Source organism: Microtus ochrogaster, unplaced genomic scaffold (genome assembly GCF_000317375.1).
Source record: "Microtus ochrogaster isolate Prairie Vole_2 unplaced genomic scaffold, MicOch1.0 UNK7, whole genome shotgun sequence".
In the NCBI taxonomy this organism is placed as follows: Eukaryota; Metazoa; Chordata; class Mammalia; order Rodentia; family Cricetidae; genus Microtus; species Microtus ochrogaster.
The window spans coordinates 4,930,161-4,953,076 of NW_004949105.1; the positions used below are offsets into that span (position 1 = coordinate 4,930,161).

The 22,916-nt window shown below is 46.1% G+C and overlaps 1 protein-coding gene across 3 annotated transcripts in view; it reads right to left on the reverse strand.

Moving 5' to 3' along the window:
• The window catches only part of Tmco3 (transmembrane and coiled-coil domains 3), a 36,037-nt gene that overhangs the window by 877 nt on the left and 12,244 nt on the right, over nucleotides 1-22,916 (reverse strand). The window contains exons 7-13 of one of the 3 annotated variants that reach the window (XM_005366261.3): nucleotides 22,449-22,541; nucleotides 15,947-16,133; nucleotides 10,382-10,499; nucleotides 8,180-8,375; nucleotides 3,409-3,559; nucleotides 2,754-2,833; nucleotides 665-814 (exon numbers count right to left, since the gene is read on the reverse strand). In XM_005366261.3, coding sequence (XP_005366318.1) covers nucleotides 665-814; nucleotides 2,754-2,833; nucleotides 3,409-3,559; nucleotides 8,180-8,375; nucleotides 10,382-10,499; nucleotides 15,947-16,133; nucleotides 22,449-22,541 — 975 coding nt within the window. Of the gene's footprint in view, nucleotides 1-664; nucleotides 815-2,753; nucleotides 2,834-3,408; nucleotides 3,560-8,179; nucleotides 8,376-10,381; nucleotides 10,503-15,946; nucleotides 16,134-22,448; nucleotides 22,542-22,916 lie in introns of all 3 variants that reach the window. The other 2 variants (XM_013353446.2, XM_026788784.1) reach the window with 2 other exon arrangements.

Here is a 22,916-nt window from a genome sequence, read left to right on the forward strand (position 1 = left end):
GGGAAGGACATTTGCAGTGGGAACAGCTAGGATTTAACCACTGATGGAACGCTGTGGTGAGGTCTCGTAAATTCCAGGGTAGCGGCCTGGTTTCTTTGCTAGCCTGAAGGTGACCCCTCCGGGGCCCACACTGGATTCATGCTCTTCCCATGGTGCAGCCCTGTGTCAGCTTCAGTGATGCCTCATTCAGTGGACAGGCCTCTACCATGGCCGTTACACTGCCACCTCCTCACACTCCTTACACAGGGACAACCACTGGTCTCTAGATGCTCTGCAGGCTTCCTGTGCTTCCCTGGGAGCTTCTATTGTAGGCTCCAGATAACAGCCCACTTCTCCTCAGCCTGCTGATTATAATTACTGTAAAAGACAGTGACATCACTTCCTGGCCTTTGGGCTAAGATCAAGCCGAAAAGATGACGGCAGGGATTAACTAGCTATTTTCACCTAAGAATTTCAACACCTTAAACCAGAAGGAAGCAGCCAGGTCCAGCTTCCTTCCAGGCCAGCTCAGTACCCACTGAGAACATGCTGCTGTCCCAGAGGCCTGGTGTGCCTGGACTCCCAAGTCAGCACAGTGGGAGTCAGGGGGAGTGTTCACTCTTTGCACTGAAGCATCCGATGTGCTCCACAGGACTGTCACGCGTCTGAACTTACTGACTCTCACCTCTCTCGAGATGATGCCCGCTCTCCGTGCTCGACTCCCCAGAACGAAGGAGAACTCGCTGACCTGTGCCAGTCCCGCTGATACAATCCACTTGATGTACTGGCTGCTCCGTGGCAAGATGAGAGACAAGACCAGCACTGCCAACACAAACTGTAAGAATGGCTTATCACATCACTATTCACGACCAAAGGCAGACAAAACGACTCTCATAAACCAGAACCGAGATGGAGAACATCAGTGGCTACCATTGTTTCTAGCCACAAATCAAGTAGGAAAGTGCACGCAGCAGCATGTTAAATAATCAGATATAGCACAATTAATAAAAACCCAGACACAGAAATTGGGGTTCAACCTGAAGGTCAGAAAAGCAAAACAGCCAGCCACTGGCTCTTACCTCTATTTCAGTCTGAAATGGCAATCCTGCCTCCAGGGATTTCAGAATGAAACTGTGTGAGAGCTGTCTCTTCCTGTCTTATATTCCTCTCTAGGGCTGGGATTAAAGATGTGTACCACTACAGCCCAGTTTCTGATGTGGGATGTCCTTCTGCATATGCATTGCTTTTATTGATTAATGAATAAAGTTGCTTTGGCCTATGGCAGAGCAGAATATAGCCAGAATGGAAGGGATATAGAGAGAGAGAGTAGGTGGAGTCAAGGAGACACCATATAGTGATGCGGGAGATCCTTCTGTTTGTGTGTTGCTTTTATTGGTTAATGAATAAAGAAACTGCTTTGAGCCTATGGCAGGGAAGAACAGAACGAGGCAGGGAAAGCTAGGCTGTCTGCTGGGAGGAAGAAGGATGGAGTCAGGGAGAAGCCATGGCACAGCCGCTGGAGACAGATGTGCTGAAACTTTGCTGGCAGGCCACGAACTCGTGATGATGCACAGATTAATGGATATGTATTAAGATGTAAGAGTTAGCCATAAGAAGCTAGAACTAATGGGCCAAGCAATGATTTAATTAATACAGTTTCTGTGTGATTATTTTGGGGCTAAGCTATCAGGGCGGCCGGAAACCAACAAGCAGCCTCCTCCTACTACAATGTAATTGCCAAAGAAGGCAGATGCCATGTAGCAGATCAATAAACAAGAGGTGACAAACCACGAGCCTCATGGTAAAATATAAAATAATAAAAATTGGTTAATTTGAGATGTAAGAGTTAGTTAATAAGAAGCCTGAGCTAATAGGCCAAACAGTGTTGTAATTAATATGGTTTCTGTGTGATTATTTAGGTCTTGGCCACCTGGAAACAAATGAGCAGTCTCCACTTACAGGTTTCTATGGCAAACTAGTGTGGCTAGTGGGATTAAAGGTGTGTGTCACCACTGCCTGGTCCGTAAGGCTGATCAGTGTGGCTGTTTTACTCTCTGAACTTCAGGCAAACTTTATTTATTAAAATACAAATGAAATATCGCTATAGCCAGAAGGCACCAAATAAATAGAAACTGTCTTAAATCCATATAGAACAAGAAGGCAAAATAAAAAGTTTAGATTCAGTGACAGAAAATAAGCCTTCCCCCATCAAACTGAATCAACAGCATTAAATAGTAAGAGGTTCATTCCATATATGAGAAAAGCCTGGAACTGGCAGGCAGTTCAGAACTAGCAACTCTCCAAATACTGCTAAACAGGCAGCCACACTGTGACTTAAGACACCAGTTCAGGTCACACAGTAATTTGTGGTCATGAAGATGGGCATTTAGCAGTGCCCATTGGATTTCCTGTATGCTGAAACACACCTCCATCAGGAAGGAGACAATGGCGGCTCCTCAGACTTAACCACAACAAGCCTGTTGACCCAGAAAGATGCTCCCCAACCTGGCTTCTGCTAATTCCCAACACCTCAATTCTGAAACAACACATCATCAGACCATCTAAACCACTGGCCCAGACCTGCCTCCTTGGGCCTGCCAAGGGCGTGGGTGGGAGTGTCTCTGGGAGCCACAAGTGTCACTGGGGTTCTGTAGGACTTAGGCAGTGACTGGCTGGAAACGAGGGCCAATGGGAAGTGCTCTACTATGTAGTGAGCAACAGAGCAGTGTGGACTTCACCATCTCTGAGTGCTAAGAGCCAGCCTCACTTCATACCTTCATGACGACCACAGACAGGGTGAGGAACACCAGCACAGTCAACTCATAGATCACAAAGGTGGGGAAGACATGGAGCCCTGTGGGAGACAGAGACTTCAGAGCAGGCTCCAGCCATCTCTCAGCTACAAGTCTACAACTCTGTCTTACTCGTTAAGCTTGCTCTTACAGAAGACTTAACTGAAACCCAAGTTCTTCTGAGTGCTTTGGCAAAACCCTCTCCCTCTTCTGGGGAAAGAGAGGGGCCCAGCAGCCCTCCTCCATTAGGCCACACCCGCAGAGAATGCACGAAACTCCCAGGTCGGCACAGGACCCAGCACTCCTTCTGAACTAGGGACTAGCGCGCACACACAGCTTGAGTGTGTGCACGGCAGCCACAGGAAGGGTCAGGAAATGTCCCACAACTACACAGCCTTAGTCATTCCTCACTTGGCTCACACAGGAAGAAACCAGGGTGCAGGCCTTGCCGTAGGTACCTCCCATCGCACTGATGAAACCTGACGAACAACCAGCTAATTCTCGACCTTTTTTTTTTGTCCATTTTCCCTATTTTAAAGTAAGTCTTTCCTCAGACTCTAGAAAAGCATATTTATATACAACCATACAAACGTGTCTCACATGCGTATCAAAGGAATTGCAGCGTTGAGAGGAATACCTATGGATGCGAAGAAAATGATGGCCAGGAAGTCTCGGATAGGCTCGATGTAAGCCACGATCTCCTCTGTGACCATGTGCCCCTGAGAAGAGACCAGTGCTCCAGCCAGGAAGCAGCCAAGCTCCATAGAGACGTCCAGCAGCTCTGTGACCTGAGGATGAGGGACTCGGCTTCATTAAGGAACACATGCACTGCCCAGTCTGCTCACTGCCAGAGACTGCTCACAGCCTGACACTCTTCAACCCGATACAAGAACCACAGTGCACACCAAGAATGACTAGTATCCAAGTGCCACCCAGAGACGCAGGTTCCTATATGCAGCTCCAGAAGGGCCCATGAGTGGCCAGAGATACCATACACAAGAGACTAACATTGGTTGAATTAACCACACTTGGGGAGAAAAAAATTAATATTTTAAACAGTCACTTATGTAGACCACTGTAATATTTTTAAGTAAGGGTATTTTCCAATCTTTATTTCAGTTCTAAATTTTTAAAATTTTATATGCATTGGTGGTCTGCCTGCATGTCTGTCTGTGTGAGAGTGTTGGGTAGCCTGGAACTATTAAGAGAAAGCTGTAAGCTGCCATGTGGGTGTTGGGAATTGAATCCCGGTCCTTTGGAAGAGCAGCCAGTGCTTCTAACTGCTAAGCCATCTCTCCAGCCACGCCAACCTTTATTTTGAATAATTGTTATACATTTTTTATCTGCATCAGGAAAGAGCCAGACTTTAGCACTAAAACGATTCCTGTAACTGACTCAAACCTCATAGTAGGCGGACAACCACCAGCAGGTGACGACATTGACAGGGTACAGAGAAAGCTCCCACCAGTGCAGAGAGGATGAGAAGGTCAGACAGAATGGATGGGCATCACAGACCAGTTCTTTAACCTTGCCCTGTTACACACAGAGCTCAAGACTGGCTTCTGGGACATCCCCAACAGAACAACCACAAAGATACTTTAAAACTATAGGAAATAGCAACAGTCCAATACAGAACATTTTTTTTAAAAGAAGTACCACTTACAATGACATCAAAAACACCATTAAACATCAAGACACAGGTTCACAAAATGGCAGAACCTTTGTACCCAACACAAGATGCCACTGGGGTACTAGAAGATCCCAACAGTGAGAATGCAAACACTCTGCACCAGGAAAATGTCAATATCCCCTCAAATAATAGACAGATTTAGGAATGCTGGTGAGACTTAACGCATGCATGAAAGATGAAGGCCAGACCTGAACACTTACAAGGAAGTGGAAGAAATCACAAATAAAGCTACGATTATCCTGATACAGAACCAAAGTTGGGTCAGGATGCTACTGGATGCCAAGCTACAAAACAGTGTGAGAGCAGTCACGGATTAACAGGCGAACAGTAGCAAATCAAAGTAACACCCCACCCTTGCATAAGCACTTTGCATGAGCAAAGGAAATGTACACATCAACCAATAGAAACACACATAACTATGTACATATACATAGATAGTATACATCCACTATCCACTTGTATTTACAAAAGCGCACACGTACACACGTATACCTCATACAAAGGTAAAAGAATGAATTCAAACACTTGCACATACAAATACACAACACAGCTACTTGGATTCTGGCAAGGCTACCCTACAAAGCAATGGACAAAGATTCTTTTATAACCATGAGAAACCTCATACCACAGACTGAACTCATACCCCAGGTGGACTGTAGATCTAAAGGAGAAAAGCGGAGCAACGACACTTGCAGAAGACACTACTGAACATCTTCATGAGCCCAGAATAGCAAACATCTACACATCCATACAGAAAACAGCAGGTGCTAGCTATAAAGAAAACACTTGTTTGTTGGGTTATATTGAAATTAAGAACCTCGGTTTATTAAAAACTGCCATTAAGAGCAAGCCAGGATCAGAACACATTAGCAAACATGGACGTGACACAGAACACTGTGCAACCATATGGACACAAGCGCTGGCACATTCCACACGTGGACCTGAAGGCATCAGGCCGGAAGAAGCCAGATGATAACAGCCACATGGTGTCTGATCCAGTTTATATAAACATGCCAAGAAGCAGCAGCAAGTCCACAGTGACAGACAGTGGACCAGTGCTGATAGGGATGGGGAAGCAGCAAGTCCACTGACAAGCGGCAATAATGGCACAGATCTGAAGCATTCTGGGAACCACCAAATCACACAGTAAGATGTTTAAATGTGAAGGTTATGTTACATAAATTTCATAGCTGCTTTTTTATTGAGACAAAAAAACCTAACAAAAATATTTTTAAAGTCTACAAATGAATAAGAAAATTACTGGTTCCATAGAGAAACAAACAGACCACACTGAGGTGTAGCCCAGAGCACACCCCAGGTGTCTTGCATCTCGTAAAAGGAGAGCTGACTCAGCAGCTCTGAGGAAAAGGGAGTCAGAGCCCACTGCATATGTGTACGCAAACACACAAAACAGAAACGCTAAGGTCAAACACAGACAACACCAAGTGTGGGGAGGGTGTGGACGAACCTGGCTCCCATCAGTCTCAATATCACAGATTAGGCTTTGGACAGAGAGGACAACGGGGAAGGTGACCAGCAATTAAAGAAATGAAATCCAGGAGTAAAACCATGGGGATAACAAACAGCAGCTCGCTTGCATCACCACTAACTGCAGCAGCAGCAGCGACAAGCACTGTGGGAGCATCTGATGTGCAAAAGGCCAGCACGTCCTAACACCCAGCATTGACAGTGGGTCTGATGTGCAAAAGGCCAGCACGTCCTAACGCCCAGCACTGACAGTGGGTCTGATGTGCAGAAGGCCAGCACGTCCTAACGCCCAGCACTGACAGTGGGTCTGATGTGCAGAAGGCCAGCACGTCCTAACACCCAGCACTGACAGTGGGTGCCCAACAAAGGCTGTGGAGTGAACAGAGGAAGAAACCAAGGAGGGCCGGGGGACAGTCACTCTGGCTGCTGTATCCCTGGGGAAGGCAACACTGACCCCACAGACAAGACAACTTTGCTGGCGGTTACTTTCAAAAAGGAAATAGTCTGGAATAGGCAAAGCAGGGGAAATTTTAAATAAGTAACATTCTTGAAATAATTATAGTTATCATGAGCAGAAGCAAATGTGTGCTTCCCACACATAAAGAAAGAATTTGCTAACTTACTTTCTAAAACACTGAAACCTTTAATCTCAGGACAGATTCGGTGGAAGAGGAACAGTTAGGTTCCTCAGGGCAGTGTCCTGTCTCGCTCAGCGGTGTGGCCAGGCTACCTGCCAGCCTTTCCCAACCCCTAGAACTCACTTCCTTCCTTAATTTCTGAAACTGCTTTTTAATAAGTACTAAACAAACGGATTCGCTCAGCCATATACAGCCTTTGAAGAATGGTTCCTTCGCTCTGCATGGCTCCCTGGGCTTTGTGGGGACAACAGTTTTACTGTAGGACAGCGTTACCTGCTATGGATATGCCATAGTTTCTCCTTGTTTATTTAGTGCATGCATGTTGATGTGTGTGCATGTGCACTTATGGAGGCCAGAGGTCAACTTCAGGTGCTTATCCAACCACACTCCCTCTTGCTTTGCTTTTATGTATTCATTTTTGGAGACAGGGTGTGTCACTGAAGTTCAAGCTTAGCTGTTCAGCTAGACTGCATGGCAAGCTAGCCCAGGGAGGCTTCTGCCCCTGCCCTTGCCCCTGCCCCACAATACCTCACTTGTGGATTACAGGACCTTGTCACTGCCTGGGTTTTGCAGTGGGTCTAGGGACCCAAGCTTGCTTTCAAGGCCAACACTTTAACAACAGAACCGTCTCCCCGGCCCTATAGACCACAGCGTCTTACTACTCACCCTGAAGAACAATCACACAGGATTTGGCCATGAACATTCACGAGTTTCTGAGTGGACGTCCACCTTTACTTTTCTGGGGTAAGTGCCAGGTTGCACGGCTGCTGAGCAACACGGTGGAGGTGTGTGGCAATTCCGCCTTGCTATTTAGGCTACTTAAGGATGCCCCTGACCTTCCCCTACTCTCTCAAGAGAAGTCTACTTTCTAACACAAATCTGGTTTGTCTTACTTTATTTTTTAAGTCTTTTTTTAAAAGATGTATTTATTTATTATGTATAGTGTTCTGCTTGCGTGTATACCTGCAGACCAGAAGAGGGAACCAGATCTCTCATTACAGATGGTTGTGAACCACCATGTGGGTGCTGGGAATTGAACTCAGGTCCTCTGGAATAACAGTCAGTGCTCTTAACCCCTGAGCCATCTCTCCAGCCCCACATTTTCACTTCTTTTATTTTTTAAGATGATATTATTTCCCTCCTTGCTTCCTTCTAAGCCCTCTTATACCCGTCCCCTTGCTCTCTTTCAAATGCATACATGGATCTGTTTGAAAGTCCTTTTTATGGCAACAGAAGTCATACCATTAACCAGCTCATCTCACCAGAAAAAAATAAAAAATGGTTTGAAACTTGATCTGCTATTTTGAATGCAAAGCTGTGTGAAGCTTAAGATAGTTATGTGTTTCTGTGCCTTTTCATGAATACATGTCTGTTTTTAAAAAATGTAAACCCTGTCTCGAAACACAAACAAAATAAGTGCAGCGCTCAGAAATCATATTTCTCCAAAGTGGTTGGTAATGATCAAAGGTTCAGTCACGGTAGGATAAACTGTGTGTGTGAGATAAACATTCCGAGTGTCAATGCTTTAACCGCTTCTCCAGTGAAACAGACCGCACACAGGGCCACAGGAACTACAGATACTTGAGGATTACCGTCAGCATCAGAAAGATGAAAGCAGACACTCCTAGGATCAGGATTTCTTTGTTCCCTTTGCTCTCCACGTGCAGTTTTCGGTAGTACGGGCCTATGAGGTAAGTCTTTATGATCAGACATAAAAGGAAAATGGCAGCCAGCGAAAAGAGGGTCTGTCCAATCAGAAACAGGATCCGCAGTGCTTCCATGATAACGCTAGAAAGAAAAGAGAGAGATGGTATTTCACTTCCAAATATAGTCCTTTAAGGTCTATAAATCATCTAAAAATATTTTCTTCAACATGTTACAAGGTAAATGACTGAATCATACACAGTTTGTTTTTAAATGCTAAAATACAATCTATGTATTACATTAACTTAGAAAATTAAGTCATATGCCTCAAATGTGGATTGTTTTGGGATCTCTGCTTTGGAGTCAATAAGTTTGGTTTTGTTGTTGTTTTGTTGAGACAGGGTTTCTCTGTATAGCTTTGGAGCCTGTCCTGGAACTCACTTCTTGACTAGGCTGGCCTTGAACTCACAGAGATCCGCAGGCCTCTGCCTCCCAAGTGCTGGAATTAAAGGCATGTGCCACCACTGCTCGGCTGAGAAATAAGTTTTTTAGGAAGTTTAAGAGAACAGCAGAACTGGGGAGACACCAGTGGATGAAAGCATTTGCTCCACAAACTTGAAGATCTGAGCTCAAATACCTGACACCCATTTAAAAAAAAAAAGGCCAGGTGTGGTCATGCATGCTTTTAATCCTTTTAATCAAGAAGCAGAGGCAAGTAGATCTCTGGGAGTTTGAGGCCAGCCTGGTCTACATAGCAAATTCCAGGTAAGCCAAAGCTACACAGTAAGACCCTGTCTCAAACAGTAACAGCAACCAAAATGAGCTGAGTATGGCCACATGCATGCTCAAAACCCCTGTGCTGTGGGGGTCGGAAATGGGGGAGCCTGGGGCTTGCTGGTGCCAGTTTAGCACCAGATTCAGTGAAAGGCCTTACCTGAAGGGAATGAGACAGAGTCATAAAGTGGGACACCTGATATCCTCCTCAGCATGCATGCCCCATGAGTACACTGCACACACACACACACACACACACACACACACACACACACACCATAAGGATACATTCATGTACACACATACACATATACACACGCCATACACAGATGCACACATTCACACACATGCACACACACACATGCATACACATTATCCACATACATTCATGTAGAGCCCCCCCCACACACACCATACATAGACGCACACATGTACACACATGCACACACACAGTCTCAACTGACAGCTTTTGGTCTCTGGAGATGCTATATAATAAAGCTAGAGTCAGAAGGACTCTACATGTCTACAGGAGATAAGCACAGTTTATAAGAGTCAGTTAGAGTGTGTCTACTCTCTGTCTTTCTCTCCACCTTCCTAATTCTGTAGGGCTCCCTATATTTTTCATCTGTGCTTATATTCTTTCTGCCATTCCTGGAGGCCAGCTGGACTTGTAACATAACCAAAGGTTTTTTGGTCAAGTTAATTTTTAGTTGACTTTTCCTTTCATACGGACCAAGCAAGGGCTGAGTAGGCTTGGGCTGTTTGTGGGGAAAAATGAAAAGAATGAAGGACACAGCAGTTGACATCCGCCCGACATCTCTTCTACATCACCACAGGCATGGCACACATGCAAAGACATATGTCTATGCATTTATCTATGTACATCTATGTATATAGATCACTGCTTTCCCAAGGCTACCCTGGACATGTACACCTACTGACTCACTAAAGCCTCCGATTGCCTTAGAACAGGTGAGTTACTGTTCCACTCCATAACCACAGAGGGGAGCAGTGAGGTTGTGTAATCTTCCAGTCCAGGAGCTGGTAGACAACAAAGCCAGGATCAGCCTGGTGGTGTCACCACAGGCTATGCTCAGAGACACATGTGACATGAGTTAGAGACCACACTGGGAAAGGTATTGTATAGCTTTTATGTTTTGTTTTGTTTTTTGATACAGGGTTTCTCTGTGTTGCCATGGCTATCCAGGAACTCCCTCAGTAGACCAGCTGGCCTCGAACTCAGAGATCAGAGATCTGCCTGCCTCTGCCTCCCGAGTGATGGGATTAAAGGGTTGCACCATCACCACCTAGTCTTGTGCAACATTTTTATAAACAAACGACTTTAAGTTAGACAAGCACACAATACGGATGCTTACTTGGAAGACGTGCTGGCTCCGGCCTGGATGAGTGTGGGCATGACCGCAATGAAGAGCCCCAGCTGCACGTCCTGCATCACCAGCATGCCAAGCAGCACTGTGCTGTAGTCAATGTCACCTGCTGGTGAGACAGCTACTCAGAACCAAGGCTTAGTGACTCAGTGCCCAGTCCAAACCAAGGCCCTGGGGGACTGTGACTGCCCAGCGGGCAAAGGCAATTGCCACACATGTCTGTCAACCAGAATCCAGTCTCCAGAGCCCATGGCAAGGGGGGAGGGGAGCTGCCTCCACAAAGTTGCTGTCTGAGCTCCACAAGCACACCACGGCACATGCTCATACACCCGCACAATAGTAAAGTTAAAGCAAGAAATATCACAGGACTTAACATATTTTCAAAATAATTCACAAAATCTTCAGAACTTAGTAAAAACGACTTTCAAGTCTCTTTGGAGCAGTAGGTGGGGCACACTTGTAAGTAGGTGGGCCTAACTACTACTGCAAGGCCGAGGCAGAAGGACCCTGTTAGCACAAGAGTTTGGGGCCATCCTGAGCAACATAATTACGAGGCCTATCTCAAGACAAACCTTAAAAGGGTTATAACCTTTAAAATCAATGTTTGCTCTCAAAGACTTTTTTTTACTAGTTTTGCTTGAGATGGGTATGGGCAGTTTTCACTATGTTGCCCAGCCTGGCTCGTAGGCTCAAACAATCCTCCTGCTCCAGTCTTCCAGGTAGCTGGCACTACAAGTGCACACCATTGCCCTAAAAACATTTTATAAAGAAATTCACCAAAATACCTGATTTCTATGGCATGCTATTAATATAATTATAGCAAAATGCCATTACCAAAAGACACTGTGGCAAACAAGACGACATGCTTGGATAATGGGAACAGGAGCTCTCTGTCCTTACCCTCAGCCCCTAACAAGCCAGACTCAGCCCTTCAGGTGGCAGGTTCCCACATTCTGCAAACCACCAGAGCAAGTCCCTCCCCCTCCGCCTCCCCTGGCATGTCCTTCTACAGGAAGGGGCTCTTCTTAAACACGCAGTAAAGCAGAACTACAGATTGCATTTCCACCTTAGCGGTTACCTCTTGTTCTTATAAGCAATTGCAAAACCTGTGGATGGAGCAAAACAGAGCGGCACAGGATGCTCAGTGGCATGGGCTGCCGTCTTCCCAGCTGCTGCTGCTGTTGCAAGCCCTCCCCTCTCCACACCCGGTTCATCATTCAGATGTCTCTTTGGGCTGCTGGGGTGAAAGTTCTTGTTTTCCAACTTGACATTGGATCAACACAGACATGCGCTGCATCTCTGCGTCTCCTCTGATCCTGAGACTAGCTCCAATTGGTTTCACAGTATCCCAGTGACTAGGCTACTGATGGCATTGTCTGGTCTATGATTGAACACTTACATTATTAGTGATTTTTGTTATTGAAAGTAATGCTGTCTTTAATATTCTTTTATAAGACTCTTTTAGGGCATATAGTTAGAAAGAGAATTTTCTCTTTTGAAATCATTCTCCAAAGACATTGGGTCCACTTAGAGTGCAGAGGCTCCTGAGACTCGACATTCTATCAAGGCTAGTTAAAGTCAACATACAGCAGGAAGACGGCGAGTCTGAGGGCAGCCTGGGCTACATTTTGAGATGCTGTCTCAAAACAAAACAAGAGCAGAACAGCACCTCCTCCTCCACTCAAAAGGACAATGGGAAATGGCACCGTGGTGGTATTAGCATATCTCTCTAGGGTGCTCACAAGAAGCAGAATCTTTGTAATTATTCACCCGGGTGTCTGCTCCCATAAGGCGTGTTCTGATAATTTCCTGTGGGCAGCAATTTGTAGGGCCTTACAGAGGTTCCTGCTCTGGACCCAGGGATGCTTACATTGTTGTCAACCTGACAGGGATCGAGAGCCACCTGAGGGACACCTGCTAGGCACACCTGTAAGGAGACTATTTAGATGAGGCTAGCCTCTTGCCATGCCTGTGAAGATTATCTTGAAGGGGTGGAGGTGGGACCGACTCCAAATGTGGGCAGAGCCATTTCTCAGGTTGGGTCATACACTGCCAACAGGACAAAGGGAACTTAGCTGGCACATCCATTGCACCATTGCACTTTCTTCCTTACTGCAGACAAACCAGCTATATCAAGTTCCTGATACCTCGACTCCCCAAAACCGTGAGTGAAAATAAACCCTTCCTTGCCTGGGTTGCTTTTGTCAGGGTTATTTCTGCCACAGCAACAAGGAGGGTAACTAAAACAAACTATTTTGCATAGTGAGCCAAAGTTGTCACTGGCCTGTGCTCATTTATTATTTATTTGGGGTTTTGCAACAGGGTTTCTCTGTGTAGCCCTGGCTGTCATGGAACTCACTCTGTAGACTAGGCTGGCCTTGAACTCACAGAGATCCACCTGCCTCTGCCTCCCGAGTGCTGACATTAAAGGTGTGCACCGCCATGCCCAGTCTATGTTTTACTGTGTTCACAGCTCTCTCTCATTGTCTTCCTTTGGGGTCAGCGTTTTTTACTTTAGGGAGTGGACACTACGGTCTTGGGTCTCTGGACTATGGTCTCTCTCCCCTTCAGTAGCTCTCAAGCTCCGCCCCTCAAGTGCTGCTGCTGAGTCATGTGAGCTCGCTTTTTCCAGGTCAGGGAAGGGCTCTGGTTCCATGCTTTCCAACAGGGCAGCTGTTCTCATCAGTGACTCCCCAATTCCTCCAATGTACCTGCAGCACCTGGGCCGGCTGTTCAGTTCCATGAGTGCTTGTGGCAAGGCTCTACTACCTTGTCACAGCCACAGGGAGTCCTGTCATCTGGAGGGCTCTTCACTCAATAGTTTTCAAATGTATTTATTATGTTTACTTTATGTGTGTGAATGGTTTGCCTGTGTATATGGACCTGTGCCCTGTGCACACAGCACCCTAGGAAGCCTGAAGAGGTCACTGGGTGCCCTGGAACTGAAGTTGAAGAGAAGGGCATGTGTGAGCTGCTATGTAGGTGCTGAGAACCGAATCCCAGTCCTCTGCTAGAACAGCAGATGCTCTTACTTACTGAACCATCTCCCCAGCCTCTCCTCACTCAGTCCTCAAGGGCCATTCCGGCCTCTTGGCCTCTAATGAATCTGAAGTTGCTGTGAGTTTATAAATTCAAGGAGAAATAACATCTCATAGATTAGGCCTTTTTATCCATGACCACAGACAAATTCCCTGATTAATCTTCAGGAATGCTGCAGTATGTTTTTTTCTTACTCAAGGGTAGCACACACCTTTTGAGAGATTCCCCAAATTTCTTTTATATTTTATTACTACTATACATTAAAACAGAAGAAGAAGAAGAAGAAGAAGAAGAAGAAGAAGAAGAAGAAGAAGAAGAAGAAGAAGAAGAAGAAGAAGAAGAAGAAGAAGAAGAAGACAAGATCTTTAGCCCAGGCTTGCCTACATGGCTGAAAATGATCTTGAACTTGTGATCCCCCCTGCCTCTCCCACCCAAGTGCAGGGATTACAGGCCCAATCGACTCTGCCTGGTTCACGCAGTACTGGGAATTGAACCCAAGTCCTCATGCATTCTAGGTGAGTGCTCTACCAATGGAGCTCTATTCCCAGTCACGGCCCCTCTTCCTCCATCACATCTCATGACAGTGAGGGGTGCCACCTTCCTAATAACACAATAAACTATAAACTGCTTGCCATAGTCTACAGTCCTCAGGGTATCAGCATCCCTGCCAAACGAACCAACAGCAGCACGTCCTTTGACCTTTCCTATGGTTTTGGTGTGACCTTTGTGAACTTTAAAATGAAGCAAAACCAGCCTCCTTGCTAAGCAGTCCCCAGTAGTCCAGGTCTGAAAATCTCATGCTCCTCACTGTTTCCCTGGCATGCTCCCCAGCCCTCTGGACCCTCTACTCTTGTTACCCTATAGTGTGGGATAGGACGATGTCACCAGCCCTGCCCTCGGTCACATCTCTGCATCTGTGACCTGTTCTCCCAGGTGCTCCGTCTTTTGACATGACCTCATGGTACAGAGAAGGCACGTGCTATTGGGCCACTTGTCTATTCCATTGAGTGTTGAGACCTCCTTGGACTAGAGATGACATGAGTAGGGCAAACTTCAATTTTCCCATTCAGTTTTAGAGACGTACTTCAAACCCAAGCTTCCTGTCTTCCTCCAGGTCTGGAAAACCACCAGCCACTTTCTGCAACTTCTCCTACACACAGGTCAGACTTTCCATCTCTTCTGCATCTAAAGGTTTCTTGCCTGTCTAAGCTTTTGGAATGTGATCTAATTATAGACGTGACCTTTGTTTAGGTTCTCAGGCACTCGATCGTGCCAGTATGGTCTAGTGAATACTCTTGTGAAGGAGGGACTCACGGACAGAGGCTGACAGCTGTCCTTTCTGGAAGCAGATTTCTTCACATGCAGGCCACCAGTCAGAAGACACTTCGTACTTCATTGCTTGCCCCGCCTTCTCTGCCTGTGTCCCTAGCTCTGTATCTCAGTGATACCTGGGATGATATCCACAGGGATACTGGACCTGTCTGCTGGATCCCCACTGATGTGGCCACTATGGTAGTGACAGCAAGATGCGTCGCCCGAGAAAATGTCACACCCATACCCCATGAGCCCACAGGTCTCACAGGATCTGCAGTTTTCTCTTTCACCAGTGAGAAACCCCTTACCCCCAGGTCATACTACAAGTGTTGGGGACAGTTCCATTGGTTCTCCAGAGCTCCACCCAGATTAGAGTTCAGGAGGCTGGGGGGCAGCTCTATGCCCAGTACAGCAGTTTGAATCTCACTAGAGGAGTTAGCCATGCCTTTTTTGGTTGTTGTTGTTTTGTTTTGTTTTTTTACAGTTCCTCTTCTAATCCAGATGTATTCAAGGCATCAATTGATGTTACCATGGCATTTTGGCCTTGTGAGTTACTCACGAAGTAACTAAGTAAGTAAGAATCAAACACCGACGTCCCCGTGAACAAGTGTATGTGAAAACATTACCGCTGCCAGAGACGCGGAGCTTGACTCTAAGGCCTCTTGTGACTGCTCCGTGCTGCTCTGGTCTCACCACCCCAAGCAGCGACTCAGAGAGGACCACAGTTCACACACATAGAGAACAAACCGAGCCGAGAACGGTTTTGTCACTGCTGAAAGGCTCTGGTTTCACAGAAAAATTCACCAATTGTGTGAGCGCCTCGTGCTGCTACAACTAAAAAGACCAACAAGAACATGGGCGCCTTCATAAGCTACCACCTCCACAGGCTCCACACACTGTGCTGTAGATGTGTGGTCTTCTGGTCCTGGTCTGGTTTCTTTCTAGCTCTCTAGTGATGATAAGCACATGAGCACGCAATGGGGGCTCCTTTTAACCCAGCATAACGCATGGAGGCACTGACGTCAGCAGCAGAAAGGCCCTTTGAAGGGCTGAACATGTACCTGAGGAGCCACTAACAGCTGAACAGTCCTGTGAAGGAGGGCTCACAGTTCGTCCTCGCAGGCCTCCAGTCATGAGTCTGCAGGTAAGCTGCGCACGAACATTAGCTACGCACATACTTAGAACATGCTGCTTACCTACCTTCTTTATCGCCCCGGGCACTGCCCATGAGGAACCTGGACACCAGGGGTGTGCTTGATAAGGACAAACAGGTGGAAATGAAGACACTCTGGGTGGGTCTGATCCGCAGAAGGTGCCCCCACCATAAGCCAAAGGCAATCATCAGTAGTGTCATGTAACAAGGTCCTTGTAAGGATATCTTCCACACCTTGAAAAGAACACATAGATTTGTGCACGTTCCAGGGACAAGAGGCTATCTCTGAACTAGGGCCAGAGCGGAGAACTGATATTTCAGGAAAGAAGGAACTCACGGCCCATATACTCAGACATAGTAAACACACATCGCAGGTTGCAACACACTCAGGCACAGACACTAAGTATGAGCATCTCACAGTATCCCTGGAGATTGGGTATAGCTCCCTTACCCCCACCAAATACAAGATACTGAAATCCTCTGATGCTTAAGTCTTTTATTTTAAAATTTTATTTATTTACTTTTATGTATATGGGAATTTTGTCTGCATGTTTGTCAATGCACCGTATTCATGTCTGATGCCCATGGAGCCCAGAAGAGCGTGTCAGGTCCCGAGAATGGAATTACAGAAGCTTGTAAGCTGCCATGTGGGTGCTGAGAAATGAGCCTAGGTCCTCTGGAAGAGCAGCCAGTGGTCTTAACCACTGAGCCATTTCTCCAACTCTGCTCAAATCTTCCTATTAAAAAGGGGCAATACTTATGCCTTCCTGTAGATTTTAAGTCATCTCTAGATGACTTATAAGTCTCAATACAATATAAAGGCTATGCAAATATTTATATTGTATTAATAAGGGTATTAATGACAAAACAAACCTATTGTATATTCAATATAGAAATACCTGTTTCTAAATATGTTCATTTTACAGTTGGCTGAGTCCATGTATGCAGAACCCACAATATGAAACATTGACTATGGGTCATTTATACATGTGACTTCTCTGTTCCCTCTAGTATATGTATAAACACTGTTTGTTTTTTGAGACAAGATTTCTCTGTGTAGCCTTGGCTGTCCTGGAACTCACTCTGTACTGGCCTTGAAGTCAGAGATCCACTTGCCTCTACCCTGTGGAGCCATGAGGCGGAGGCCAACAGAGGTTTTCTACAGGGCTAGCCTCCTATGGCTCTCCTGTGGATGCTTTGCAGCCTGGGACCTTTGCATCCTTGCTCTACTGCTGGGTAACAATTTCATTCTTCTGGAAATAGGAAGGTGCACATGCTCCAAAGTTAGGGACTGAGATTTCCAACTCCTGTCACCTGAGCACTCAGCTGAGCGCCCACAATGCCCAGTTATGGGTAGGGATGGGCAGCCCCACGGAGGCTGGTTCCGGATGCCCAGAGGTCCTTTCTCTCCAATCCTGTACTTGGCAGGCACAGTGGTGCTCTGGAGCAAACTCCCTTCTTAACATTCCCGCCATGAACAGAGGCACTCCAGGCCGTTTGAGGGTTGGTGAGACTGTTTAAAAAACAAAACAAAAAAAAACAAAAACTGCCAACCGTGCTCACAGGAGTAACTGCCCTGAATTCATGAGGCTGAACTGCTGAGCTGGCTTCCGAAACGGCCTGGAGTTGAAGACTGTCAATCACTAGCCATGAACTCAGGAACACACTCTACAGCTTCATTTCTACATCTGGAGGGAGGAACAGTGAGACTCAATGATCTCTGAGACAGAAGGACTCTGGGATCCCTGTGAGAGGAGACCATCTCCAGCACTTCTCCAGCACGTGGATTGCTGGGGAGGGGGTGCGGAGGGGGGCACAGCTCAGGTACAAGTGGGGTCAGTCAGACATTCCGTTTCCAGTTAGCATGGGGCCCAGAATGCATTTGAAATGCAGCCTACAGCTCACCCTGGGTCAGACCATGTGAGCTTTATCCCCAGGTGATTCCTACAAAGAGGAATTAGGAAGCTCAGATTGGCAAACTTCCCACAATACCTGTAATCCCCAGACAGCTGGGTACCAGCCCCACAGGCTGGTTAGGTTTCTCTTTCTTCAAGGCACATCCTCTGAAACCCTAAAGTCAAGCAATACAGCGGGGCTAATGCACCATGCCCACAGCTGCAAAGGGGCTGAACACCACGGGTGCAGAGCAAGAACCTGCTAGGAGAGCAGAAGATAAGAGAAGAAAACAACTCTGGCTCCCCATGATTCATAATTTATTTGGAGAGAGGTAGTAACTGATGAACTGAAGATAAAAACAAACAACAGTTGGTTCAAAGGGGTCAGTAGCACGAGCCTGTAATCCCAGCACTAGGGAGGGTGAGGTAGGAGGATCTGAGGTCCAGGGCAGCCCTAACTACAGTTAGACCAGTGTCTCAGAACAAAGAGAACAATTTAAGTCGATTTCAAAGCAGGAAAGTGAGAAAGGTCCTGGCAGGTTCAAGAACCCAGACTAAGCATTCAGCAGGGATGGGCACTCAAGGTAGGGAGACTGCATTCTCTGCCATACTAGGAAGCTCTTCCAGACCCCAGGAACTCTGGCTGTTTCTAATCTGAGGATTCAGAGTCCCCAGAGGGTGTCCAGCAACTGCTACCATTTCGGAAAACACTATCACATGTTTTCTACCAACCATAAGCTGCCTTTACAGTGCTCACAGCCATGATGCTAGCAGTGTCACAGAATGTCTCTCACCATGACCCTTGGGCACTACAGACACAAAATTTAATTATGGAAACCAGGGGAAACATTAACAAAATTCCCCACTACAGATGATGTCCCAACTGACATCCAGGAGGGTCAGAGCCCTGCGGAAGGTGTTGTGGCTCGTTATAGAGGAACAGAACTTTACCTGCCTTGCTTTCCATGAATTGCACTGAATGTCTTTAATTATACAATCCCAGACGAGCCAGTGTACTTGGAAACAGAGGGCACGTGTTCCCATGAAGCCTGCCCAAGATGGCACCTGTGATGGCTGAGCCTGGCTTACGCTAACACGGCTGGGCACCCCAGAAATCCCTCTACCCAGCTTATTCCCTCCCTACCCCATGTTCCTCAAGAGAATGCATAGGAAAAATGGGGCCTTTTTTAAAATTTAGGATCTAGAAAAATGGTTAATTTTCTTTGAGTTTAGAAATTAACATCTGTGGTTTATGATGTCAGAAGCACACGAAGAGACCAAAGTCCCTGCAAGATGGCACTAATAGCTCAGAACTCCTCAGAAGAAGCAAGCAGTGAGATCAGACAGAGTCCCTGGAAGACGGCATTAACACAGCTCAGAACTCCTCAGAAGATGCAGGCGGTGAGATCAGACAGATTCCCTGGAAGACAGCACTAACAGCTCAGAACTCCTCAGAAGAAGCAGGTGGTGGGATCAGACAGATTCCCTGGAAGATGGCACTAACACAGCTCAGAACTCTTCAGAAGAAGCAGGCAGTGAGATCAGACAGATTCCCTGGAAGACGGCACTAACAGTTCAGGACTCTTCAGAAGATGCAGGCGGTGAGATAAGACAGATTAACAGAACTTTCAGCAAAGTTTTAAAAAAGAAAGAAAGGAAGGAAGAAAGGAAAAGAAAGAAAGAAAAGCAGACAGCTAGGAGTGGGTGAACACATTTGTAATTCCAGTACGTAGAAGCAGAGGCAGGAGGATTGCCACAATGTTAAGGCAACCCTGGGCTAAATAGTGAATATCAGGTTCTATCAAGAGTCTATGGGGAATCTCAGGAACAACAGCAACAAAAACCCTTTCACAGCACTACAAGGTGCCGTGCAGGCTACTAGAGAAAAAAAGGAATGATTAATCATAACCTGCTATCAATCATGCAAGCCACGGCAGTGACTGGCTTGGCAAGACATGCCCACCGGTGCAATAGTGGCATAAACATTATGGGAGTAACCAACCACCTCTTGCTTAGATGCAAGCCCCGATCCATAAGGTGAAACCCAAACTTGGCACCATCACTGAGCCAAGAACCTATGGCCTGATGGGACATAGGCTCCAGAGGGGGAACTAGCACTGCTGTTCTGGTAAATGAACATAGCATTAAACTGACTCCTAATTATACCCGCAGATCACCTGAGCATATTCTAAATGCAGGAAATGGTTAGTAACGCAGAGACCCACGACTGGCCAAAGTGCAGAGAATGAGAGACTGCAGGGTGCAGTCTCTGCAGAGCCCTAAAGGGAACACGTATACCGCAGCTCCTCTCCCAAGGCTCAGGGACCACCTTAGAAGGAAGTGTCAAAGAGTGTAAGAGCCAGAGGCAGTGGATGGCTACAGAGAAACATCTTGACACCACAACTATGACAGCAGGCACAAAACGGATACAGGCCGGAGCCAGATAAAATCCCAGCATGGAGATAGGCACACAGTCACACCCCTAGCTACAGCATGGATGGCAACTGCTCACTGCTGGGAGAGGGAGAGACGGCTTTTTCTAAGACTGCAGCCCCTTATAAGATGACCATGTTCCATCTGAAGACCATACATCCCAGGATATTTGGGGAGCATAAATTTATATTTACAGGTTAAAAAATAAAACAGACCCAATTTGGGCAGGCAGATCTGGGAAGAGTTGGGGGTCTGAATATGATCAAAATGTATTATATGAACTTGAACCTCTCAAAGAATAAAAACGAGAGAGAGACACACAAAGTTGTGGGTTAGGGGAGTGGAGGTAGATATGAGCGGAGATGTGGGAGGGAGCAAATATGAACAAAATAGATTTTTAAAAAGCCTCCAAAAATAAATGTGTCTTTTTTTTTTTAAGAAGTGCTGTAGAAAATTTGAAAAACAGAGAAGGGTGCAACCACGGCTGTCCCGTTGTCTCCTGTGTGTACTTGCCTCTTTATACTGCTATTGTGTAATATGCTTTCTTTCCATATCACTTCTGACTGTATGCAGCCCAGGCTGGAACCCTCTCAAAGGCCACCGCTTCAGTCACTGAGCCATCTCTTTAACCACCGAGCCATCTCTTCAGCCACTGAGCCATCGCTTTAACCACTGAGCCATCTCTTTAACCACTGAGCCATCTCTTTAACCACTGAGCCATCTCTTTAACCACTGAGCCATCTCTTCAGCCACTGAGCCATCACTTCAACCACTGAGCCATCACTTTAACCACTGAGCCATCACTTCAGCACTGAGCCATCGCTTCAACCACTGAGCCATCTCGCCAGCCCCCAGTTTTGCTGAGGGTGAGTGCCATAACAAACATTTTTCTTGTTTCTATACTTTAGTATTTCATGGCTACCTAACATTCCATCAGGCAGTTAGGCTGCTGGTCAGCCATTACTTATTCAGATCATTTACAGCATCTTCTAATATGTACTGATTTGTGGGGAAGTGCCACGGGCTGCCTAGGTGGGTTGGAGGACACCTTGCAGGAGCTGATCTTCTTCTTCCACAGTGTGGGTCCTGGAGATTAAATTCTGGTGGTCAGGGTTGGTGGCAATCCCTTGTACATGCTGCACCACTGCACCAGTCCCCAGCTGTCCTGTTTTGTTTATTTTTCTTATTGTTTTGAGACAGGGTCTCACTATGTAGTCCTAACTGGCCTGGAACTTACTATGTAGAGCAGGCTAGCCTTGAACTCATGGAGATCCACCTGCTCCTGCATTCTGAGCGCTGGGATTAGGTTAGGTGCCACCATACCTACCTCCAACACTTCTTAAACATGAGGAGTTAAAACTCCTTGTTGGTAAATTTGTGTGCATATGTGTGTGCAAGTTGGGAGGAGGGAGAGGCAGCGAATGTGTGTGTGTACGTGCACAGCACATACATGCAGTGAACAGGGGACACATGCTCAGTCATTCTACCTGTTGGAGACAGGGTCTTTCCCTGTCCTGGGGGATGATTAGGGTAAACTAGCTGGCCAGCAAGGCCAGGGATCTCCACTTTCTAAATACTAGAACTGGGGATATGGAGCACCAAACCAGGTCTCCAATAGTACTCGTTTTATTCCCTAACACCTTCAATTTTTAAGAAGCTATTCCCTGCCCGCCCCCCCAATCCAGGCAGTGGTTGCTCACACCTTTAATCCCAGCACTTGGGAGGCAGAGGCAGGCAGATCTCAGTGAGTTCAAGGCCAGACTGGGCTACAGAGTAAGTTCCAGGACAGCCAGGACTGTTATACACAGAAACCTTGTCTTGAAAAACTCAAAACAACAACAACAAAAAGAAGTTATTTCCCTTGTTTTTGAGGTAAAAATCTCTAATTCATTTTCCATCTTAGGAACGTTCTTCTAGAGAAATACACTGCGGATTAAGTCCCTATCATATTTCACCCTCGGTTTCACATTTCCCTAGAGGGACCCATACAAAGCCAAGTGAAAATTCATCCCACTCACTAAGTTTTGACATTTTCAAATTTATTATCTTAAAAAAGTATCAAACTAAATTAAAATTCACTTATTCTTAACTATTATTTTTAAGAAATTAGTTAAAAAAAAAACAAGACACTTACTAGCCAAGCAGACTCTATGTGAGTTAAAAAGAAAAAGTGAGTAAACCTGGCTGCCCCCAGGCAACAGCAGAGGGGTTGGGTCCTTACCTTCCTCAGCTTTTCCGGAGAAAACTCTAAGCCGACAAGAAACAGGGTGAAGAAGACCCCAAATTCTCCCAGTGTCTCCACCTGTACAATGGACTGAGAACAAGGAAGCTTATTATTGGGTGCTTTCTTTACTTAGCACATATTAACAAAAGAACACACGCTGATTATGGAGTGTATTCCCCAGCCCTCCACCCCCAACAAAAAACCCAATTTTTTTTTAAAAAATGAATTATGTGAATTTCCCTTATATCGGAGATTTTTTTTGACTTCCTGCCTGTGCTTGTACATGCATGCGCACATACACACACACACGCACATGCATACACGCACACACTTTCTAGATTTGCTAGAGAAATATTTATTTTCATTATAGTTTCTATTGAGAAGCAGCTGTGGGGTTCACTGACTTTCAAATACATGGTCACTTCTGTCTTTGCTACTCCTTTTCTCAACACACACACACACACA